General features: G+C 34.0%; 1 protein-coding gene across 8 annotated transcripts in view; it reads left to right on the top strand.

Moving 5' to 3' along the window:
* FBXO25 (F-box protein 25) overlaps window positions 1–17,680 on the top strand; it is an 80,150-nt gene that overhangs the window by 8,474 nt on the left and 53,996 nt on the right. For 3 of the 8 annotated variants that reach the window (XM_077153023.1, XM_077153025.1, XM_077153024.1), the window contains exons 3-5: window positions 13,610–13,713; window positions 14,729–14,778; window positions 17,190–17,282. In XM_077153023.1, the coding sequence (XP_077009138.1) occupies window positions 13,610–13,713; window positions 14,729–14,778; window positions 17,190–17,282 (247 nt within the window). Of the gene's footprint in view, window positions 1–12,073; window positions 12,140–13,609; window positions 13,714–14,728; window positions 14,779–17,189; window positions 17,283–17,680 lie in introns of those variants that run through there. The other 5 variants (XM_077153028.1, XM_077153030.1, XM_077153027.1 and 2 more) reach the window with 3 other exon arrangements.

Below are 17,680 nucleotides of genomic sequence, written 5' to 3'. Positions count from 1 at the left end.
GATCCCCAAGGCATAAGATAAAAGAAGGTGCAGTTTTTGGTTTTCTTATGAGAATGTGAAAATGGTCTCTGAAGACCATGAGTGATAGAGAATTCATGGGCTCCTTATAGCCCTTAAAGTAAGAAATGGGCTTCCTAGAGCCATAGTACCTAAGTGAAGAAATTATCTTATGTCCATTTATTTAGTTAAATATGTACCCTTGTTGTCATCTTGGTGTTTTTTCCCTTGGATCCTTGAAAATCTCAGAGCTTTCAATAAAGACTCAGATGGCTTTCTTACGTTTTTTTCTATAGGGACTATGAAGAAAAATGAAAGTAAGCAATTTAGACAGTTTCAGTGTTGGACTCACCATTAGTGTTGTGGGCAGTATTCATAGTTACTGCCTTTATAATTAATAATTTCCTTTCAATTACTAACTGCTGTCTCTGACTTTGTTCCAATACTGTCTCTCCCTCAGATTTGTAATTTTTTGTCATTTATAAAGTAGTACATGCCCTTTTAAACCAATAATATACATAATATTATTTATTATGTATATGAAAAGTGAAAGTTCTTTTCTACCTCAGATCCTATTTTGCATAGGATACTATTTACTTAGTCACTCTGTCTTATCCAGGTGTCGAAGTCCACAAAGAATTAGTCTTTTTTTTTTTCCAATCTAAAATCTACTATCACCCAGAATGATTTCAGTGTCCATTTGTATGGCTCACAATACCCTGGCCTCAGTTTTTTTACCTCTTCAGCTTCTAGCGATTTACTTCTCTATCTCAGCCACCTGTTCCCATGGTCTGTTCCACCTCCGAAACCATGAATTCAGCATTCCAGTCTTTAAACATAATTTCCTCTCCTTCAGGGTTTTCTGACTGGCAGCAAGTTTATTGTCCCATTTTTTCCCATTCTGTTAACCTTCCCTTTTTCATGTCTCTTATATCCTGTTTATAGCCCATGATCTGCTCTTTTTTTTCTCCATGGGCCACTCTTTTAATAACATACTTGTCAATAACCCAAGTTTCCACTCCTATTTTTTTAATACACCCATATGGAAAATTTCCAGTCCTAAATGAACCAGCCAACCCATGAGCAGCTAGGAAATGTAAGGAAAAAAAATCACATCAGAGAACATAATGGGATGAATTATAATACATTTAGTCATTCACCCATTTGCTTGCTCATTAACTCATTCATTCATTTGCTCCCTCCTTTGCTTGCTTGCCCTTGTTGGCACACTTATTCATTTGCTCTTTTCACTTGTTCAGTCTTTCACTCATTCATTCACTAAACCAATATTTAATGACTTATCTTCTCTGTGCCAGATATGCCCTTATGTTGTCCAGCAGTTCAGCTCTTTCTTTTGTCAGCTTGCTCTTCTGCTCATCATAAGTGGTATTTCAAACCTTATTTACTTTCCTGTAACTGTTGACTCTCTCTTGCATAACCTCATTCCTGTCTCTTAGAAGATGGCATTACCTCTGCTTCACCAAGAAATCTGAAGTCATCATACTCATACTCAGAAGCTTACTGTTGGGGCTTCAATATTCATTTTTATTAACCTTATCCTGAATGCACATTCAGGACATTATGGACCAGAATCATATTTTTTTTAATTGGTTACCTCACAGTAAACAGTAAGTATGTTGGCCCCCATTGCTTATTCCTAGGGGATGAGAGCTAATGGAAATTTTTCCTTCATTAATAGCCGTAGTTGAGGAGCATCAAAAAAATTATCTTTTTTCTGTTTATAGAGGTAAAGGAGGCAGTTTTAATCCCTTCCAAAAGGGTCCTCTTGGAAATGCAATGGGCCTGAATCTTAATTCCAGCCCTTTGGTATGTAGATAAAATCTCTACAGGCACCAGTTTTATTATTACAAATAATGTTACATCTGTTCAGTTCATGGTATTTATTAAACAATTACTGTGTGTTCTTGATGTAAGGCAGTAAACAGACAAAAACTCATGTCCACATGTAGTTTGCGTTCTAGCAGGAACAGATTGTAAATGTAGTTTGCTCAGTGTAAGAAGTATAATAGAGGGAAACAATACAGGTAGTGGCAATAAGAAATATTGAGGAGTTGGTGGTAGTATTTGAAAATCTAGATAGAGTGGCCTCATTGAGAAGGTGTCTATTAAATGAAGACCTTAGATATCAGTAGGTATCAAGAGTAGCCCTACTATTAAAAAACAAACAAATGGAGAACTAAAAGTGTTAAGATGTAGAGAAATAGGAATACTCATTCATTGCTGGTGGGAATGTAAAATGGTACAACTGCTGTTGAAGACAGTTTGGCAGTTCCTCAGGAAGCTAAATATATTACCATATATATTTATATGGAATTACCATATATATTTATATGGAATTACCATATGACCCAGCAATCCCACTACTAGGTATATACCCAGAAGAATTGAAAGCAGGGACTGAACAGATATTTGCATACTGATGTTCATAGTGGCATTATTCACAGTTGCCAAAAGATGGAAGCAACCCATGTCCCCAAAACTGGTAAATGGATAAACAAAATGCAGTATATACAGACAATGGGATATTATTCAGCAGTAGGAAGGAACAAAGTCCTTGTCATGGTCAGTTCATTTGTCAGCTTGGCCAAGTGGTGGTACCTGTTTGTCTGGTTGGGCAAGTTCTGGCCTATCTGTTGTGATGAGGACATTTCATAGAATTAAATCGTGATCACGTCAGCTGCATCCATAGCTGATTCGATTTGTAGTCAGCCAAGGGGAGTGTCTTCTGCAATGAGTGGTGCTTAATCTAATCACTGGAAGCCTTTTAAGGAAGATTCAGAAGAGACAGGCTCTTCCTGCTTCAGCCCGCGAGCTTGTCCTATGGAGTTCGTCCAGACCTTCCACTGAATTGTCAGCTTCACAGCCCTGCGGATTTTGGACTCTGCGTTCCCATGGTTACGTGAGACACTTTTATAAATTTTATATTTGTGAGTGTTTCCTGTTAATTCTGTTTCTCTGGAGAACCCTAACTAATACAGTCCTGATGCATGTGACAACAAGAATGAACCTTAGGAACGGTATACTGAGTTAAATAAGCTAGGCACAGAAGTACAAATACTGTATGATTTTACTGATATGAACTAATTATAGGAAGCAAACTTCTAGAATATAGGTTACTAGGGTATAGATTGGGGAGCTGATGCTTATTTTGTACAGAATTTCTGTTTAGATTGATTGTAAAGGTTTGGAAATGGATGTGGTGATGGTAATGCATTATTGTGAGTGTAATAAACAACACTGACTTATGTACGTGAATGTAGTTGAAAGGGGAAGTTTTGGGTTGTGTGTGTTACTAGAAAGAAAGTCAGAAGATAAAATATGGAACTCTATAAAACAGTGAACTCTGTTGTAGACAATGGATTGAGTTAACAGTGTAAATATAAGAATGTTCTTTCATGAATTGTAACAAATGTATGACAGTAATACAAGGTGTAAATATGAGGGTGGTATATGGGAAAAATATACCTAATGTAAACTATGGACTATAGTTAATAGTACTATTTTAATATTCTTTCATGAGTTGTAACACAGGTACACACTAATACATAGTGCAGCTATGGGGGGGTATATGGGAACATTGTATTTTTAGCATGACTTTTCTATAAGCCTTCTATAGAAAAAGTTCTATAAACCTATCTAATTAAAATAATAATTTAAAAAAATGTAAAACACCATTAGCTAAGTGAAAGAAACCAGATACAAAGTACTACATATTATATGGTTCCATTTGTATAAAATATAAGTAGAAATGAATCTATAGAGACAGAATTAAATTATTGGTTATGTAAGGCTGAAGAGGATAGAGGGATTGAGAGGTGACTGGGTGCATGAGATTTTTCTTTTAGATTATGAGATAGAACTAAATGAAGTTTAGAACATAATGAATATGTTCTAAAATTGATTGTTGCAATGAATGCAAAACTCGGTGAATGTACTAAAAGCCATTAATTGTATACTTTGGATGGATTGTAGGGTATGGGAATATTTCTCAATAACACTACTTTTAGAAAGGGGGGAGAGATAGAGGGAGTGAAGGAGCAAGGGAGCGGGTGGCACCTATGCTGCCCCTGTGGATATTTGAGAGAAAAGCCTCTCAAGCAGAAGCCTGGCATATTTAAGAAATAGGAAGGAATCAGTGTGGCTGGAGGGAGGAGGAAGGAGAAGAGTAGGAAGAGACAAAATCCCAGTCTTAATCAGGGACCAAATCAAGTAAGGGCTTGTCAGGCATAGAGTTAGGATTTGGGCTTTTACTTAGAACGAGATGGGGAGTCATAGGTTTTGAACAGAAGAGTCGTATGTTCAGTTTATGTTTTAACAGAATCATTCTGGCTAGTGTGTCAAAAATAGACTGCAGAGATGCAAGGGCAGAAACAGATAGACTACTTCTAAAGAGGCAATTGTAATAATCCAAGTGAGAAGTGATTGTACTTGGAGAAGGATGGAGATGGTGGGATGAAAAGTATTCAAATTCAGAGGATATTTTTTGAAGGTACGGCTGATAGGATTTCCTGACAGGCTGAATGTATAAAGTATAGTGAAAGAGAGAAGTCAAGGATGACACTAAGGTTTTTGACCTGGCCATCTGAAAAGAAGGAATTCCAATAACTACAGTAATATATATATATTGGACACATGTGCACAAGATTCTCAAGGCCATCTACCTAGGAGTGGAATTGCTGAGTCATAGATTGTGCATATTTTTAACTTTCCTAGATTATGCAAAATTACTTTCCAGTAAGGTTGTATCAATTTATGCTCCCATTGCCTATGTATATTTATCCAACCATATCATCCTATTTGTCATCCTGTATTTCTCCTTATTATTCCTTGCAAGTATTTCCATGCCTGAGCATGTAGATTTACCTTATTCTTTTGTAATGACAATATTTCATTGTATGAACATACTATAGGTTATTTACCCATGCTTTTGATAGCATTTTGGTTATTTCCTTTTCCTTTATTTCAAACAGTGCAGCATTGATCATGTGTGTATATCTTTGTATACTTGTGTGAATATTTGTGAAGTCTAAATTATTGGAGTAAAATTGCATACTTAAAATGTTAATATTACCAGAATGCCCTCTAAAATTTTGCACCAGTTGATACTCTCAACAGTGTACAGAAATTTCTATTACCTCATACTTTACCAAGATGCTGTATATGTTTGTGCAAGTTATGCATGGCATTAGGATGGCCAGTGATAGGAGAAAATGATGATGGAAATGCAGTCATGTGCCCTGGTGTAGGCTACATATGCACAAAGGAAGACCATCATTTTCTCTATATAAAGATATCACCTTACGATACCATGTGCATGTGTGGAGGGAGCTTCTTTTTTCTAATATCACAAGATATTTATGGGCTATTAGCATCCTGTGTTTATTATTTTTTTTAACTCTTTTTATTTTTAAGTTTGGTGGAGGAAAAACATTGTAAGTTGTATTTTTTTTAAATGTTGTTGTAAGAGTGAATCTTGAAAGAATATTTTAAAAGAAATTGCATTTTCCTGTCAGTTCAAACTTATAGAAAAATCATTAACTGAAAAGATAAGAATAATTTATTTACAAAATATTGAAATAGTTTGCATTGTGCATCCTAAAGGGGATTAATATATACTAATTAATATGTACTAATTAAGGTTTCTTGAGTTGTGTTATCTGTAATTTAAATTATACATTTTGACCTTAAGCATGTGTTTACTTTGTTTCATCCATTCCTTCCATATGTCTCTTATTAAGTTGAGAGACATATTTAATAATTAAAGGATAGCTTTTCACAAAGATGGCACAAAAGTAAAGAAGGAAGCCACTGCCCTTCCCAAAACTGAACCCAAAGCAAAAGTTTTGAAAGCCAAGAAGGCATTACTGAAAGCTGTCGACAGCCACAAAAGGAAGAAAATCTGCATTTCACTCACATTCCTCTGGTGCAGGATGCTGCATCTCAGAGACAACCCAAATATCCTCAGAAGAGCACCCCCAGGAGAAACAAGCTTGACCACTATGCCATCATCAAGTTTCCCCTGACCACCCAATCGGCCATAAGGAAGATTGAAGACAGCAGCACATTTGTGTTCATTGTGGATGTCAGGGCCAACAGATCAAACAGCCTATGAAGAAGCTTTATGGCATCGATGTGGCCAAGGTCAACACACTGATTAGGCCTGATGGAGAGAGGAAGGCCTGTGTTCGACTGGCTCCTGCCTATGATGCTTTGGATGTTGTCAACAAAATTGGGATCATCTAAACTGATTCCAGCTGGCAAATACTAGCTATGCTTTTTGACTATTAAAAAAAAATAATTAAAGGATAGGATAAGATGGTGGAGTGAGATGCTTCAGGGCTCTTTCCTCACACAGAAGCTTTGAACAACCAGCAAGAACAGGCAGAAACATCTTCCTTAGGCCTCCAGAAAATGCTTAAAGGACTTCCGTAACAGGGTACCTACTCAATAAAGAAAAAATATTCTTAAAACCTGTTGGATTTCATGGCGCCAGTTTCATCATTCTCAATCATAAATTAACTGGGCAAGAATGTAGAGGATCAGTAACCATGTGAACATCATTTTCATGAATTTGGATAAGATTCTGCCTGTCTGGATAAGATAGGTAGTTGGAAGACAGAATCATCGGTATTGTGAACACAGGAATAAAATAGAAATATAAAAGGATGGCAGCTCTCAGTGATATTTTTGTGTTCTTTAATATTCTTGAATGGACTTTGCAGTCACTACTGGTGAACTTTCTGACAGCCCTTTTCTTTGAAAGCTACATTTTGAAATAATGTTTGCCTTCTGCTAAGTTGTATGGTATTTATGGTGCAATTGCTTTTCCCTGCTGAGTAATACGTGAGTCTGACTACTGTTATACTACCTCAGCCTTAAGTATTCTGTTTTGCTGTCTGTGGTATTTCCTTCATATAACAAGCATGTACATTTGTGTTAGAGTCCTTAAAGTGTGTCATTGTGAAATATTTAGGAAAGAAGTATTAATCTAAAAAACAGATTTCACAATTTTTTTTTACTAATATCAAACCAACTGGATTTTTTTCCCTTGTCTTTTTGCAGTTGAGACTAATAATGCATTGTTGTAAAAGTAACTTTATATCAGGACGATTTATAAAGAAACATTTACTTAGGAAGAGAAAAAATAGAAGCTCTATTTTTTTCAAAATGTGTGGATTAAAAAAACCGAGTTTAATATGTGACCATTGATAAAATAGAATAGATAATAAATCAGGGATTTTTAAAGCAGAAATTTTACTACCATTTGGGGAAGGTGCTAACATACAATCCAGCTTCTACTTTAAACAGAATATATGTGATTATGAAAGTCATGTCAGAGAATCAGTTTAGGAATTATCAGCGTTTTGAGGTTTTTATTTTGTTTTGTCTTTGGTAGATGACCATATTTTGTATAACATATTTATTTTGGCATGTAAAATCTTTTAGACAAGTCATCATATTTATGCTGAGTTTCTTTCTTCTTAAAGTCTCCCCTATTTGAATGCTAGAATTGATAGCACATATGTACCTTTCAAGATCAAGATCAAACTGAAGTAATTTAAAAAGACAGGTAATAAACATAATTGGATTTATACCAGATTATAAGATTCTGATTTGAAAAAGTTGGGTGGGGCATAAATTGCAGTTTTCTCTCCCATAAAAACTCTAAATTGATAAAAAGGTATACATTATCTTAAATACTCTATATACTGTACTCGAGGGGGAAAGGGGGATAGGACAGCTCTCAGTGACTCATGAGACCCAAAGAATAAGGAATCTGTAGTATTCTGAAGCATACAGTATTTGATTGAAGGAAAAACACCACTCGCTGGAAAGAGTATGAATCAGGTAGTATTACCATAGAAAGTGGACAGCACTCATGGGCTCTACTTCCAGAAGTGGTAGAAAACACTATTAGGAAAGTATCCAGGGACAGCTATTAGAGTAATTAATTGATTTCTGTAATAGGAACAACCAACAAAACAAATCCTGTGCATCTCTCCATCCCCCAGCCCCAGTAGGTCCTAAAGCAGTAACTGGAGTATCTCTGGCCCCAGACATTGAGCCATAATGAGGGACATGTAAGCAGAGTGTCAGGATAGAGTCCTGGTTGACTGATGGTGTCTACGAGTACCCACGTCCAGAAGTTCAGACACCAGGATTACACATCTAACTACATATCCTATCCATCTTCAACTCTCACTGAAAACAGGGACAAGCAGAAATTCAGGCACCAGTCCCTGCTGCTTCCTGAGTCAGGCTGATCAAGAAGGTAGTTGGTAGTCTAATAGGGACTCTAACCTGCTATTTGGGCACCTTTATAAGACATGACACATATGAAAAGAACATGAAACATGACTGGGATATTATCAGGTCAGCCACAGAAGAACTTATACATGAAGAAACAGTAAATATACTAATCATAACAGAACTTTTAAGTGCAATCCTGAAACATTTGCAGTGAAATGCTATGGTGTCTGGAGTTTATTTCAAAATAATAGAAGTTATTATTATCTTTTGGTGAGGGGACGAGGAAACAGGTTGGGGAGAGAAATGAAATAAGATTGGCTATTTAATTGTTGAATGATAAACTCTTAGCCAAAGTTGAAAAAAGTGTGACAAAGTTAATTGCCTATCTTTTATAGACAACTCGAGACAGAGATGTACACATATTTTTCAGAATTCTAAAATTAGCATCCAAAACAAATAAAAAAAGAAATGGTAAAAATTTGGCGGAGAGATGAGATTGGCAAGAGTGACTTTTAATTTTATTTTATTGTTTTATTTTTAAATTATTATATGCAATGTATTACTTTTCCCCCTCACTTTTTATTGAGATATACCACACAAACCACCCTAAGTATACAATCACAGCTCACAGTATCATCACATAATTGTGCATACATCCCTGTGATCGATTTTAGAACATGTTTATTAATCCAGAACAGAAATAAGAATTAAATAATAAAACCTAAATCCTCCTGTACCCCACATTCCACCCGCCCAATTGTAGTTCATAGTACTGATGTAGTATATTTGTTATTGTTGATGAAAGAATATTAAAATATTAATGTTACCTATAGTCCATAGTTTGCAATAGCTATGTTTTTTCCCATATACCCCTTGATTATTTTCTTTTTCTTTTGTATTTTTCATGCAAGAACTTATTGACATGTGTAACTTTAAACTACCACTTTCAGTCAAATTCACCTACAATATGTTCCTATTTCTTAAAATCCCAAAAATGAGCTACCATCACCTCTATCCATATTTGAACATTTATGTTCAACCTTGTTAACAATTCTGTACGTATTAGGCAACCCTCCCCCGTATCTCACTTTTATCTCTAGGTACCCTATATTCACATTTTTTTTTTACAATACTTGTTTTTATTATATTACTCATCTGGCCATAGACCAGATAAAGGGGGTATCATCACAAGTCACAAGATAAAAACTATATAGTTATAATAGTTACACAATCATTATCAAAGATCAAGACTACTGAGTTGTAGTTCAGCAATTTCAGATTTTTCCTTCTGGCCATACTAATATGCTAGAAACTCAAAAGAAATATCTTTTTAATGATTCAGTAGTGATAATCATTTGTTGAATCCTAACTTCTCTGTTACAACTCCTTTCATTTGATTGATCTCTCAATCTTCAGGGGTATTTGGGCAATAACAATTCTGTTTTCTTCATACTGAAAAGGGGAGTTGACATTATGGGGTAGAGTAATGCAACTGGTTAATATACTTGAAGAAACTGGTACTGCTGGGTTTCAGAGCTTATCTGGCATAGGAAAAATCTGGAGATCATAAGTTTATGAAAAAATAAACTCTATAGGTAAAATTTTTATAGAGTCTTAGAGCGCAGGGTTTTCTGAAATATTATTCGTTGGGGCTTAGCATACTGAGGCAATTTTAATATCTGGCTGAAATTTGCCTAAGAGTAACCTCCAGATTGACCTCTCAACTCTGTTTGAAATCTCTTAGCCACTGAAACCTTATTTTGTTTCATTTCTTTTCCCCCTTTTGGTCAAGAAGGCATTGTCAATCCCACAGTGCCAGGGCCAGGCTCATCCCTGGGAATCAAGTTCCACGTTGCTAGGGAGACTTACACCTCTGGGAGTCATGTCCCACGTTGGGGGGAGGATAGTGACTTTATTTGTGGAGTTTGGCTTAGAGAGAGAGAGAGAGAGAACACATCTGAGCAACAAAAGAGGTTCTCGGAGGGGGGTGGTAGCTTGGGCTTAGGAAGGTTTAGCTTTGACATAATAACAAGATCTCATTCCCTACCGTAGGCTCTGTGTATTTAGGATGTTTAAATAACCTGACCAGAGAGGTTAGGTTAGATAGTATGCCACAGAAAATTTAAATTTTGGGCAAAATTAACATCTCTTCCTTTGTTCTGTTGCAGAAGTTGGAGATTTAAAATACAGACAGTATCACCCTTTACCCTGTATTCTGCTTTACATTAGTCCTAACCAGATCAGCTTCATTCATATCTCTCATTGAAATCTGATCAATTTTTCAGTTTCTTTTACAGTTGCTATGTGGAGTAATGCTGACTTTCAGGGCTGTAGGACTCTAAACTCTGAGTCTTAGGTGTCACAGAGGTACCCAGTGTTCCCTGGGGAAATACTAGGTTATATAGCAATGTGTTACTTTTATACTTATTAAAAATGAAAATCATTCACAAGCTCTTGTAATTTTTCTTATTATAATAAATTTGTTATGACATATCTTACAGTGTATCAGCACTACAGTTATGAACTGCTACCCTTAATTAAGCATTTTAAAAATTAGAGGTTTACTGTAGCCTATCTTATTTTCCTAGAATTGCATGAAAATTATTTGAAGCCCATAATAGCACATTACATTAAAGATTATACTGAGACCTAAGAATGGTTTGGGAAATGAAGCTTAAGACTGGGTTATCTCACTCTTCAGGAAAATATCAGCAGATAAAAAATATAAAATATCTCATAGGTCATCATTAGAATGAGGATTATAATTTAGGGAAATGAGCACTTCATGTTTGGAAAACATTAAAACAGCATTCTAACTTTTGGACTTAAATTTTAAGAAAAGATTAATTTCTGTTTGTCCCCAGGCTATTTTCCATTTTGAGTTTTTTTGGTGATTATTCTCTACACTCTTCTGTTCCTTTTCCTGATTGGAAATGGAGGTGGGGGGAATGTCGTGCGTTGTTGAATGGGTTTTTTAAAGAAACCCTGGAGTTTCATTGCCTTTTATTCACTTTCCGTAGGTTGAAGGTGACTGTGGTGCTGGTGGTACACTTAGCTATGGATATAGAGTTAAAAACTGTCTCCTTTTATAATAAGTGAAACAAATTTAAAAATTATAGCTGTTCTATAGTTCTTGTATTACATCTGCCCTCTGTTTTCAGCTTGTCATCTGAGGTTCCATTGTTTGTTGTTGTTGTTTTTAAATCACCTGCCTATCAGGGCAGGTGATGTTTATCTTGCTCAAGAAACCAAAGATCACAATATGAGAAAGTATCTTCTCTGAAATGTGGTTGATCCATAGTTTGCATATATGTGAGGTGGAAAGGTTTATACAATAATAAGTATTACTTTATTAGTGTCTCATGCTGGATTTTATTTTTGAAAATATTTCTTTTTCTTTCCTACTTTTACATTTTTTGGTGTGATAGCATAACAACCACCACTAAAAAATATGACTTTTTTTTTCCTTTTTAAAATACTTTGGAAAAAGAAGCTAAGTTGATAGTTTCCTTAAAATAGCTATTTTCCCTTTACTATTGTTTGTAGAACCCAGGTTAGTTGCTGAAGTTTAACATGGACATCAGAAGTCCAGTGCAACTCCCTTACTGCTCGCTCAGTGGGCCTAGTAAGAGGCTTAGTTATGCCCAAATAGGTTGGACTCAACCTTAGGTATCTCCTAGTTTGGGAAGTCCCAAGAAAGCCAAGATCAACACTATTTATGATCATTTATTTGCTAGAAAGATCCTGTTATTCAGCCAACCCTGCACATGTTCCAAGTAAAGTGAGACTTTTTTCCTCCCTTCAGACATAGAAGAATCTGCAACTGCCCAGCCATCCGAGGGCAAGCTCTGGGATCAGATTAAATGTGTTGGTGGGTGTTCACACAGGTTAATTTTCCTTTCAGCGCCACAATTTAATATACTATAACTGAGGTATAATAGCATTTGTTCCTCTTCCTCTTCTTAAAATAATCTCCAGTTCTCTCTTCTTTATCGTTTCTTTCTATATAGCAGTTTCTTAAGAACAATGAATTTCTGCTTTTCCTTTGATATGTTTGTGATTTTATTTGGAAAACTTTTCAGATTTGAAGCTACTGTATTCAGTGTTTGAATCAATAACAACAAATACTGTAAGATTAAATATAAGATTCAACCAGGATCTGCAAATTTCCATGAATTGAGGTTATTTAATATCTGCCATTGAATGTTAAGTTTGTCTGTATGGTTTTCTAAATGCACTTTTGTTTGTCTTGATTTACAACTTTTGCTAGTTCTGTTTAAGTCTATTCTGACAGTGATAAATTGATTCATTTGGCAAATGATGATCATGCATCTATGTGATGATGTTAAGAATTACTGATTGCATATGTAGAATGGAATGATTTCTAAAAAAAAAAAATTGATTCATTTGGCAAACTCAGCTGTTTTTATTAAAAGTGAATACTGGGGCTTGTATGCAGTTTTCTTGTGAAAGAATTATGATGGAGAAATAAAACAATTTTACTTCCTTGTTTTTTGAGCATCACTTCCACTTCCCTTAAGCTATCTACCCTATTTCCACAAAGCTTTTCCTTGCTTTCAAACTGAAAACATTCTTAGTTATCCGTGTTGAAAAATTAAAATTTTACATATCTTTACTTGCTGCTCAACAGTTTTTTTTTTAACTGTAAGGAATTTTTTAAAAAGAAAATATAATCAGGTTGTTTAGTTATTGATTTATTGTTCTCTTTCCTTATTTCATCAAAAAAAGAATAAAAATTAGAAAAGCTTTTAATGAAATATATTTAAGTGTAAAAAAATGCATTTTATGCTTCATCTGGCTTTAGCTAAGTCCTTAACAGCATATTTAGTTGATGCTTAATAAGAAATTTACCTTCTGTTAAGTCTTTGAAAATATAGTAGATAAACAAAAAATGTTTTCTGTTTGTTTATTCAGTGTTGGATCAGGGATATGCAAAGACATTAGTCAGTGTGTCACATTGTCATATTGTCACATTTGTTTAAATCTTCATGTCTTAATAAAAGCATTTGATGTCTGAAACTTAGTTGGGCATATCAAAATTCTTGGAAGAGACTGAAACATGTTTAGCACATCTCAAAAAGAACCAGGATAAATCTCTGATCTCTTGAAATGAAAAAATATTTTGTTAGGCATTAGCCTTATAATTTCAAGCCCATTATATATTGCTTTGAAAATTAACTACTCGCTTTCAGAATTTAACATGATTTTTATTTTGGTGTTGTGAATTGCAAACCAAATATTTGTTATATTCTCTTACAAAAGAAAAGCTAAATGAAGCTTTCCCTGAAAAAAATTTTTAATAAAAATATCTTTATTTCAGTATTTTAAATAGTGAAGATGAAGAAATATTCAATAATGAAGAGTGTGAATATACATCCAAAAAAAGGAAAAAGGACCATTTTAGAAATGACACAAATACTCAATGTAAGATAATTTTCACTTATAATACTATACGATCTTTTAGTTGTTGAATATATTATTATAATAAATTGTTTTGAAAGTGAAAAAAGATGTAGATATATAAATACAGCACTGTATCCAATATCGCTCACTGCTTTAGTGATCAGACTTTTTGCACTCAACCATTTTAGTTAGTAAAATATGCAAAATCGGAATAAAAGATGGCAGAAACCTTAAGAATAAACATGTCTGAATGACCAAATACCAGACATGAGTTCAGTTCATCATAATCTGTTCTGTTTCACTCCTAAGCACTGAGGCTAAATTGTTTAATCCAGGAGTCACTGAAGATTCTGAGGATTCTAAGCAGGAGGGAGATAGACATGATCAGACCTGAATTTTAGGAACATCTGGAGACAGTATATATGTTAGATAGGATTAGGGAAAACCTGGAAGCAGGACGACTGAAAGCTGTTGCAGTAGCTAACCCGTGTGAAAGGGATTGTGGCCTTATGTTAGAGTACTGTATTATGATACAATCATAAACCATTAAGGAATTTCTAAATGTTTTCAGTATACAGATTGAAGATGATAGGATTAAATGGAGAATATGGTAGTAATGTTTCTTGAAATTTGGATATTTGAGTTATATGAAAAATTTACTTATCTGAAAAGCCATATAAGGGAAATGAGGGAAGAAAAGAAACTTTTTATTAGGGTACCTAAGAATTTATTAATAAATTAATTGCATTTTAATAATATATATCTTCATATTACTGCAGAGGTAATAACACTAATTTTATGCTAAGTTATTAAGGCTTGATACTAACATAATTTTTCATATGAAGATATTTCAGGACCTCTTAAACTGATATTAGAAAACAAAGCAATTGTATTTACATTTAACCAAGTAAAAATACCTCATCTATATAATAATTCAGATAATTTGGATATCATATGCAATTATTGATGTTCCTTTAAAATCTTCATGTTGTAATGATTCACCAAATTTTAAGAACAAAGTTAATTTTTATTCTAGGTTTTTATCGTGAAAAATGGATCTATGTCCATAAAGAAAGCACAAAAGAGGTAAGTATTGTAAGTAGGGGAGAGTAAGTATTTTGTATTGTCTCTGTTGAAAATATAATGTCATATTAAATGAATTATTTCTTTTGCAATATCAGATCTCTGATACAGATTATATAGATCTCTGATCTCTGATCTATATAATCTCCATTATAGCAGTTGAATGCTTATGCTCTGATATTTGAAGATCTTTTGAAACAGTGATTCTTAATTGTGTCTGTTTGCATGCATGTGTGCATGTACTTGTGTGCATATATGGTATATAGTTACCTCCCTTCCTACCCTCACCAAAGAGCACATGCATCATCAACTGAAGGGCTGTTTCAGATTAAGTATGGACCCTTAGAAATTTGGATATTTTATCTCCACTCCCCCCAAAAAGTTGATAATAATGAATCAGTGTTGCTAATAGGGATGTCATAGTTCTCATGTGTTCTGGGATGGCAGAAACATTTAGTATGTGGAGTAGATAGTATGAAATGAGAAGTTAAATTTGAATCTGCAGTGACTACTTGACCACTTTCCCTCCTGTTCTTTTGCCAAGTTGATCAAAGCTTTTTATTGAGCCATTAAATGAATCAGTTCATTTCAAGCACTATATGATCACTGTTTCTCTGTTTAGTATTTGGGGGAAGCTTAGTTTCTTTTACACTCTGAGAACTCTGCATTTGCTGTATTTTGCGGCAATTGGGGGAAATGATTTAGGAAGCAATTGTTTATCATATTTTAAATGAAGGTAAATTAAATGTTCCAGAAATATTAATAACAGAAGTCAGAAACTAGTCTAAGTTTCCTAATATAAGGATTAGATTTGAGGAAGAAAATTTGTTTGATATATGTGGTTATAGTTAAAACTGTTAAATGGGTATAAAATTAATCTTTAAGATATGTTCTCATACTCCATTAGAAGATTGTTTGATTTAATCTAATCTAGTTTATAAAAAACAAAATTAAAGATTATAAAATTTATTAAATATACCCTTTGTTCTGTGTTAACATATTAAGTACAAAAAAGAGAATAAACCTTATGCCAGCGTAAAAAACAAAAGAGAAATTTATTGTGAGGCAGGAATGTTACATGGAACTAGGAATAAGGATATAACTAAACCCCAAGAAGGCACTGAGATGTAGGAACTGGAAAGGTGACAAGTCTCTATTTCTCTTCTTTCCATCTCATTATGCATCTTTATTCTCACTTCATGCAGGCAAGTTATCTCTGTTGCTTGTCCACATGACAGACTATGGCTTCTTTCTAGTTTCTGAGTTTATGTGTTATGGTTCCTATCACTATAAAGGGTGGGCAAGGTCATGTGGTTCAAGCATGCTATTTGTGGTCCACTTTGGAATCAAGTTTAATTCCCAAAGAAAGAAGAGGTCATTGTCAGATGGGTGGAGAATTTGTAAAGTTATCTTTTACACCATCATTTAGAATTCTGTACATTGAGTAGAGAAGGGGATTAAAGTAGGAATATCAGCTATTGTTGATTTCAGATTATAATCTACATCTAATTAATCTTTGCCTACCCCACGGGTCCCCGAAAAGTGTTTTGCACATAGTAGATACTCAGTAAAAGTAAATATTGAATTTTATAAATTAGTGAATTTCATTGATTTGTTTACAGATTAAGACTGGTTTTGGGGTTCTGACACAAAACCATATTAGTCTTTATAGTACATCTTTTATCTGAGATTTAAGGTATTACACACCTTACTACTTTCTCTACACATCTACTTGAAATCTGAGGGATTAGTCTGTTATCACCTATTTCTATTATTATTCTCCAGTTTATCATCACAATTCTGAACTAAAAATATTTTTATATTTCAAAGACAGAGTATGGAGTTTCTAATGTCTCTTGAAATATAATGTGCAAATCTTTGCAAACCAATATAGAATATAGGATTCATTATTGAAAACTGCCTAAAATATAATAACAGTATTCGAAGTGCTGAAAAGAATTACTGGAGTTTCATTTGTTTTCTTTGATTTGGAGACCTGTGGGTCTAATTACCATGTCTTTGATTTTGGAGTGTTAGGCATTATTTGTTCTCCAGCCTCATAACCACCAATAGTTACGTTATGAGTTTAGGTTTAATTTTTGCACACCTCAACTTTTCCTGAACAAAAGAAACCTGCAAGATATTTAATAATTTTTTTTTGTCATTACATAGGCAATGGTTAAAAATGCTCTCAACTCAAAACATCTTGATTATACATAAATTGCTTAAATTTAGCATAACTATTATTTTATTCTATTCTCATCTAAATCTGGAATAAATCTTCAGAATAAAAACCAAATGCCCTTTGCTAATTTATTTTAATATTTTCACAGACTAATTGACTTAACTGTCTCCTGGTTTTGACTAATAGACTAATTTGACTAATTTTAGCTGCTTTGTGTTTGTTTTTCCAGAGGCATGGCTATTGTACTTTGGGAGAAGCTTTTAATCGTTTAGACTTCTCAAGTGCAATTCAAGATATCCGAAGGTTCAATTATGTGGTCAAAGTAAGTATTTTTCTTCAAAAGCTATTTTAATGACTCTGGAATAACTGTGTTTTGAAGATTGTTAAGTAACATAAAGTTAAACTGCATAAAGTTATACTTGTTATTTGTGTAGAAAAAAAGTTCAGGAAAAATCCTTTATCACTGTAAAGGATTTCTCCGATCAAGTATGAACTAAAGGTTTTTTTCACTTGCTTTCTTTGAGAAGTTGCCTTACATTATAGGATGGTCTTTTGATAAATTTAACCACACTGTGTGTGTGATGATTGGAAATTTCCCATATATTTTATAGCTCTCAGTGATACAAAGAGAAGAGCCAAATCTTTCTTCATAGGAATTTTTTACCTGATGGTCTAAAATGCATTTTCTACTTCATGTATTTTTTTTCTTTTTTTACAAAT

This window comes from Tamandua tetradactyla, chromosome 3 (genome assembly GCF_023851605.1).
Source record: "Tamandua tetradactyla isolate mTamTet1 chromosome 3, mTamTet1.pri, whole genome shotgun sequence".
NCBI classification, from domain to species: domain Eukaryota; kingdom Metazoa; phylum Chordata; class Mammalia; order Pilosa; family Myrmecophagidae; genus Tamandua; species Tamandua tetradactyla.
The sequence above is the reverse complement of the archived record's forward strand: the minus strand, read 5'-3'. Positions and strand labels throughout refer to the sequence as shown.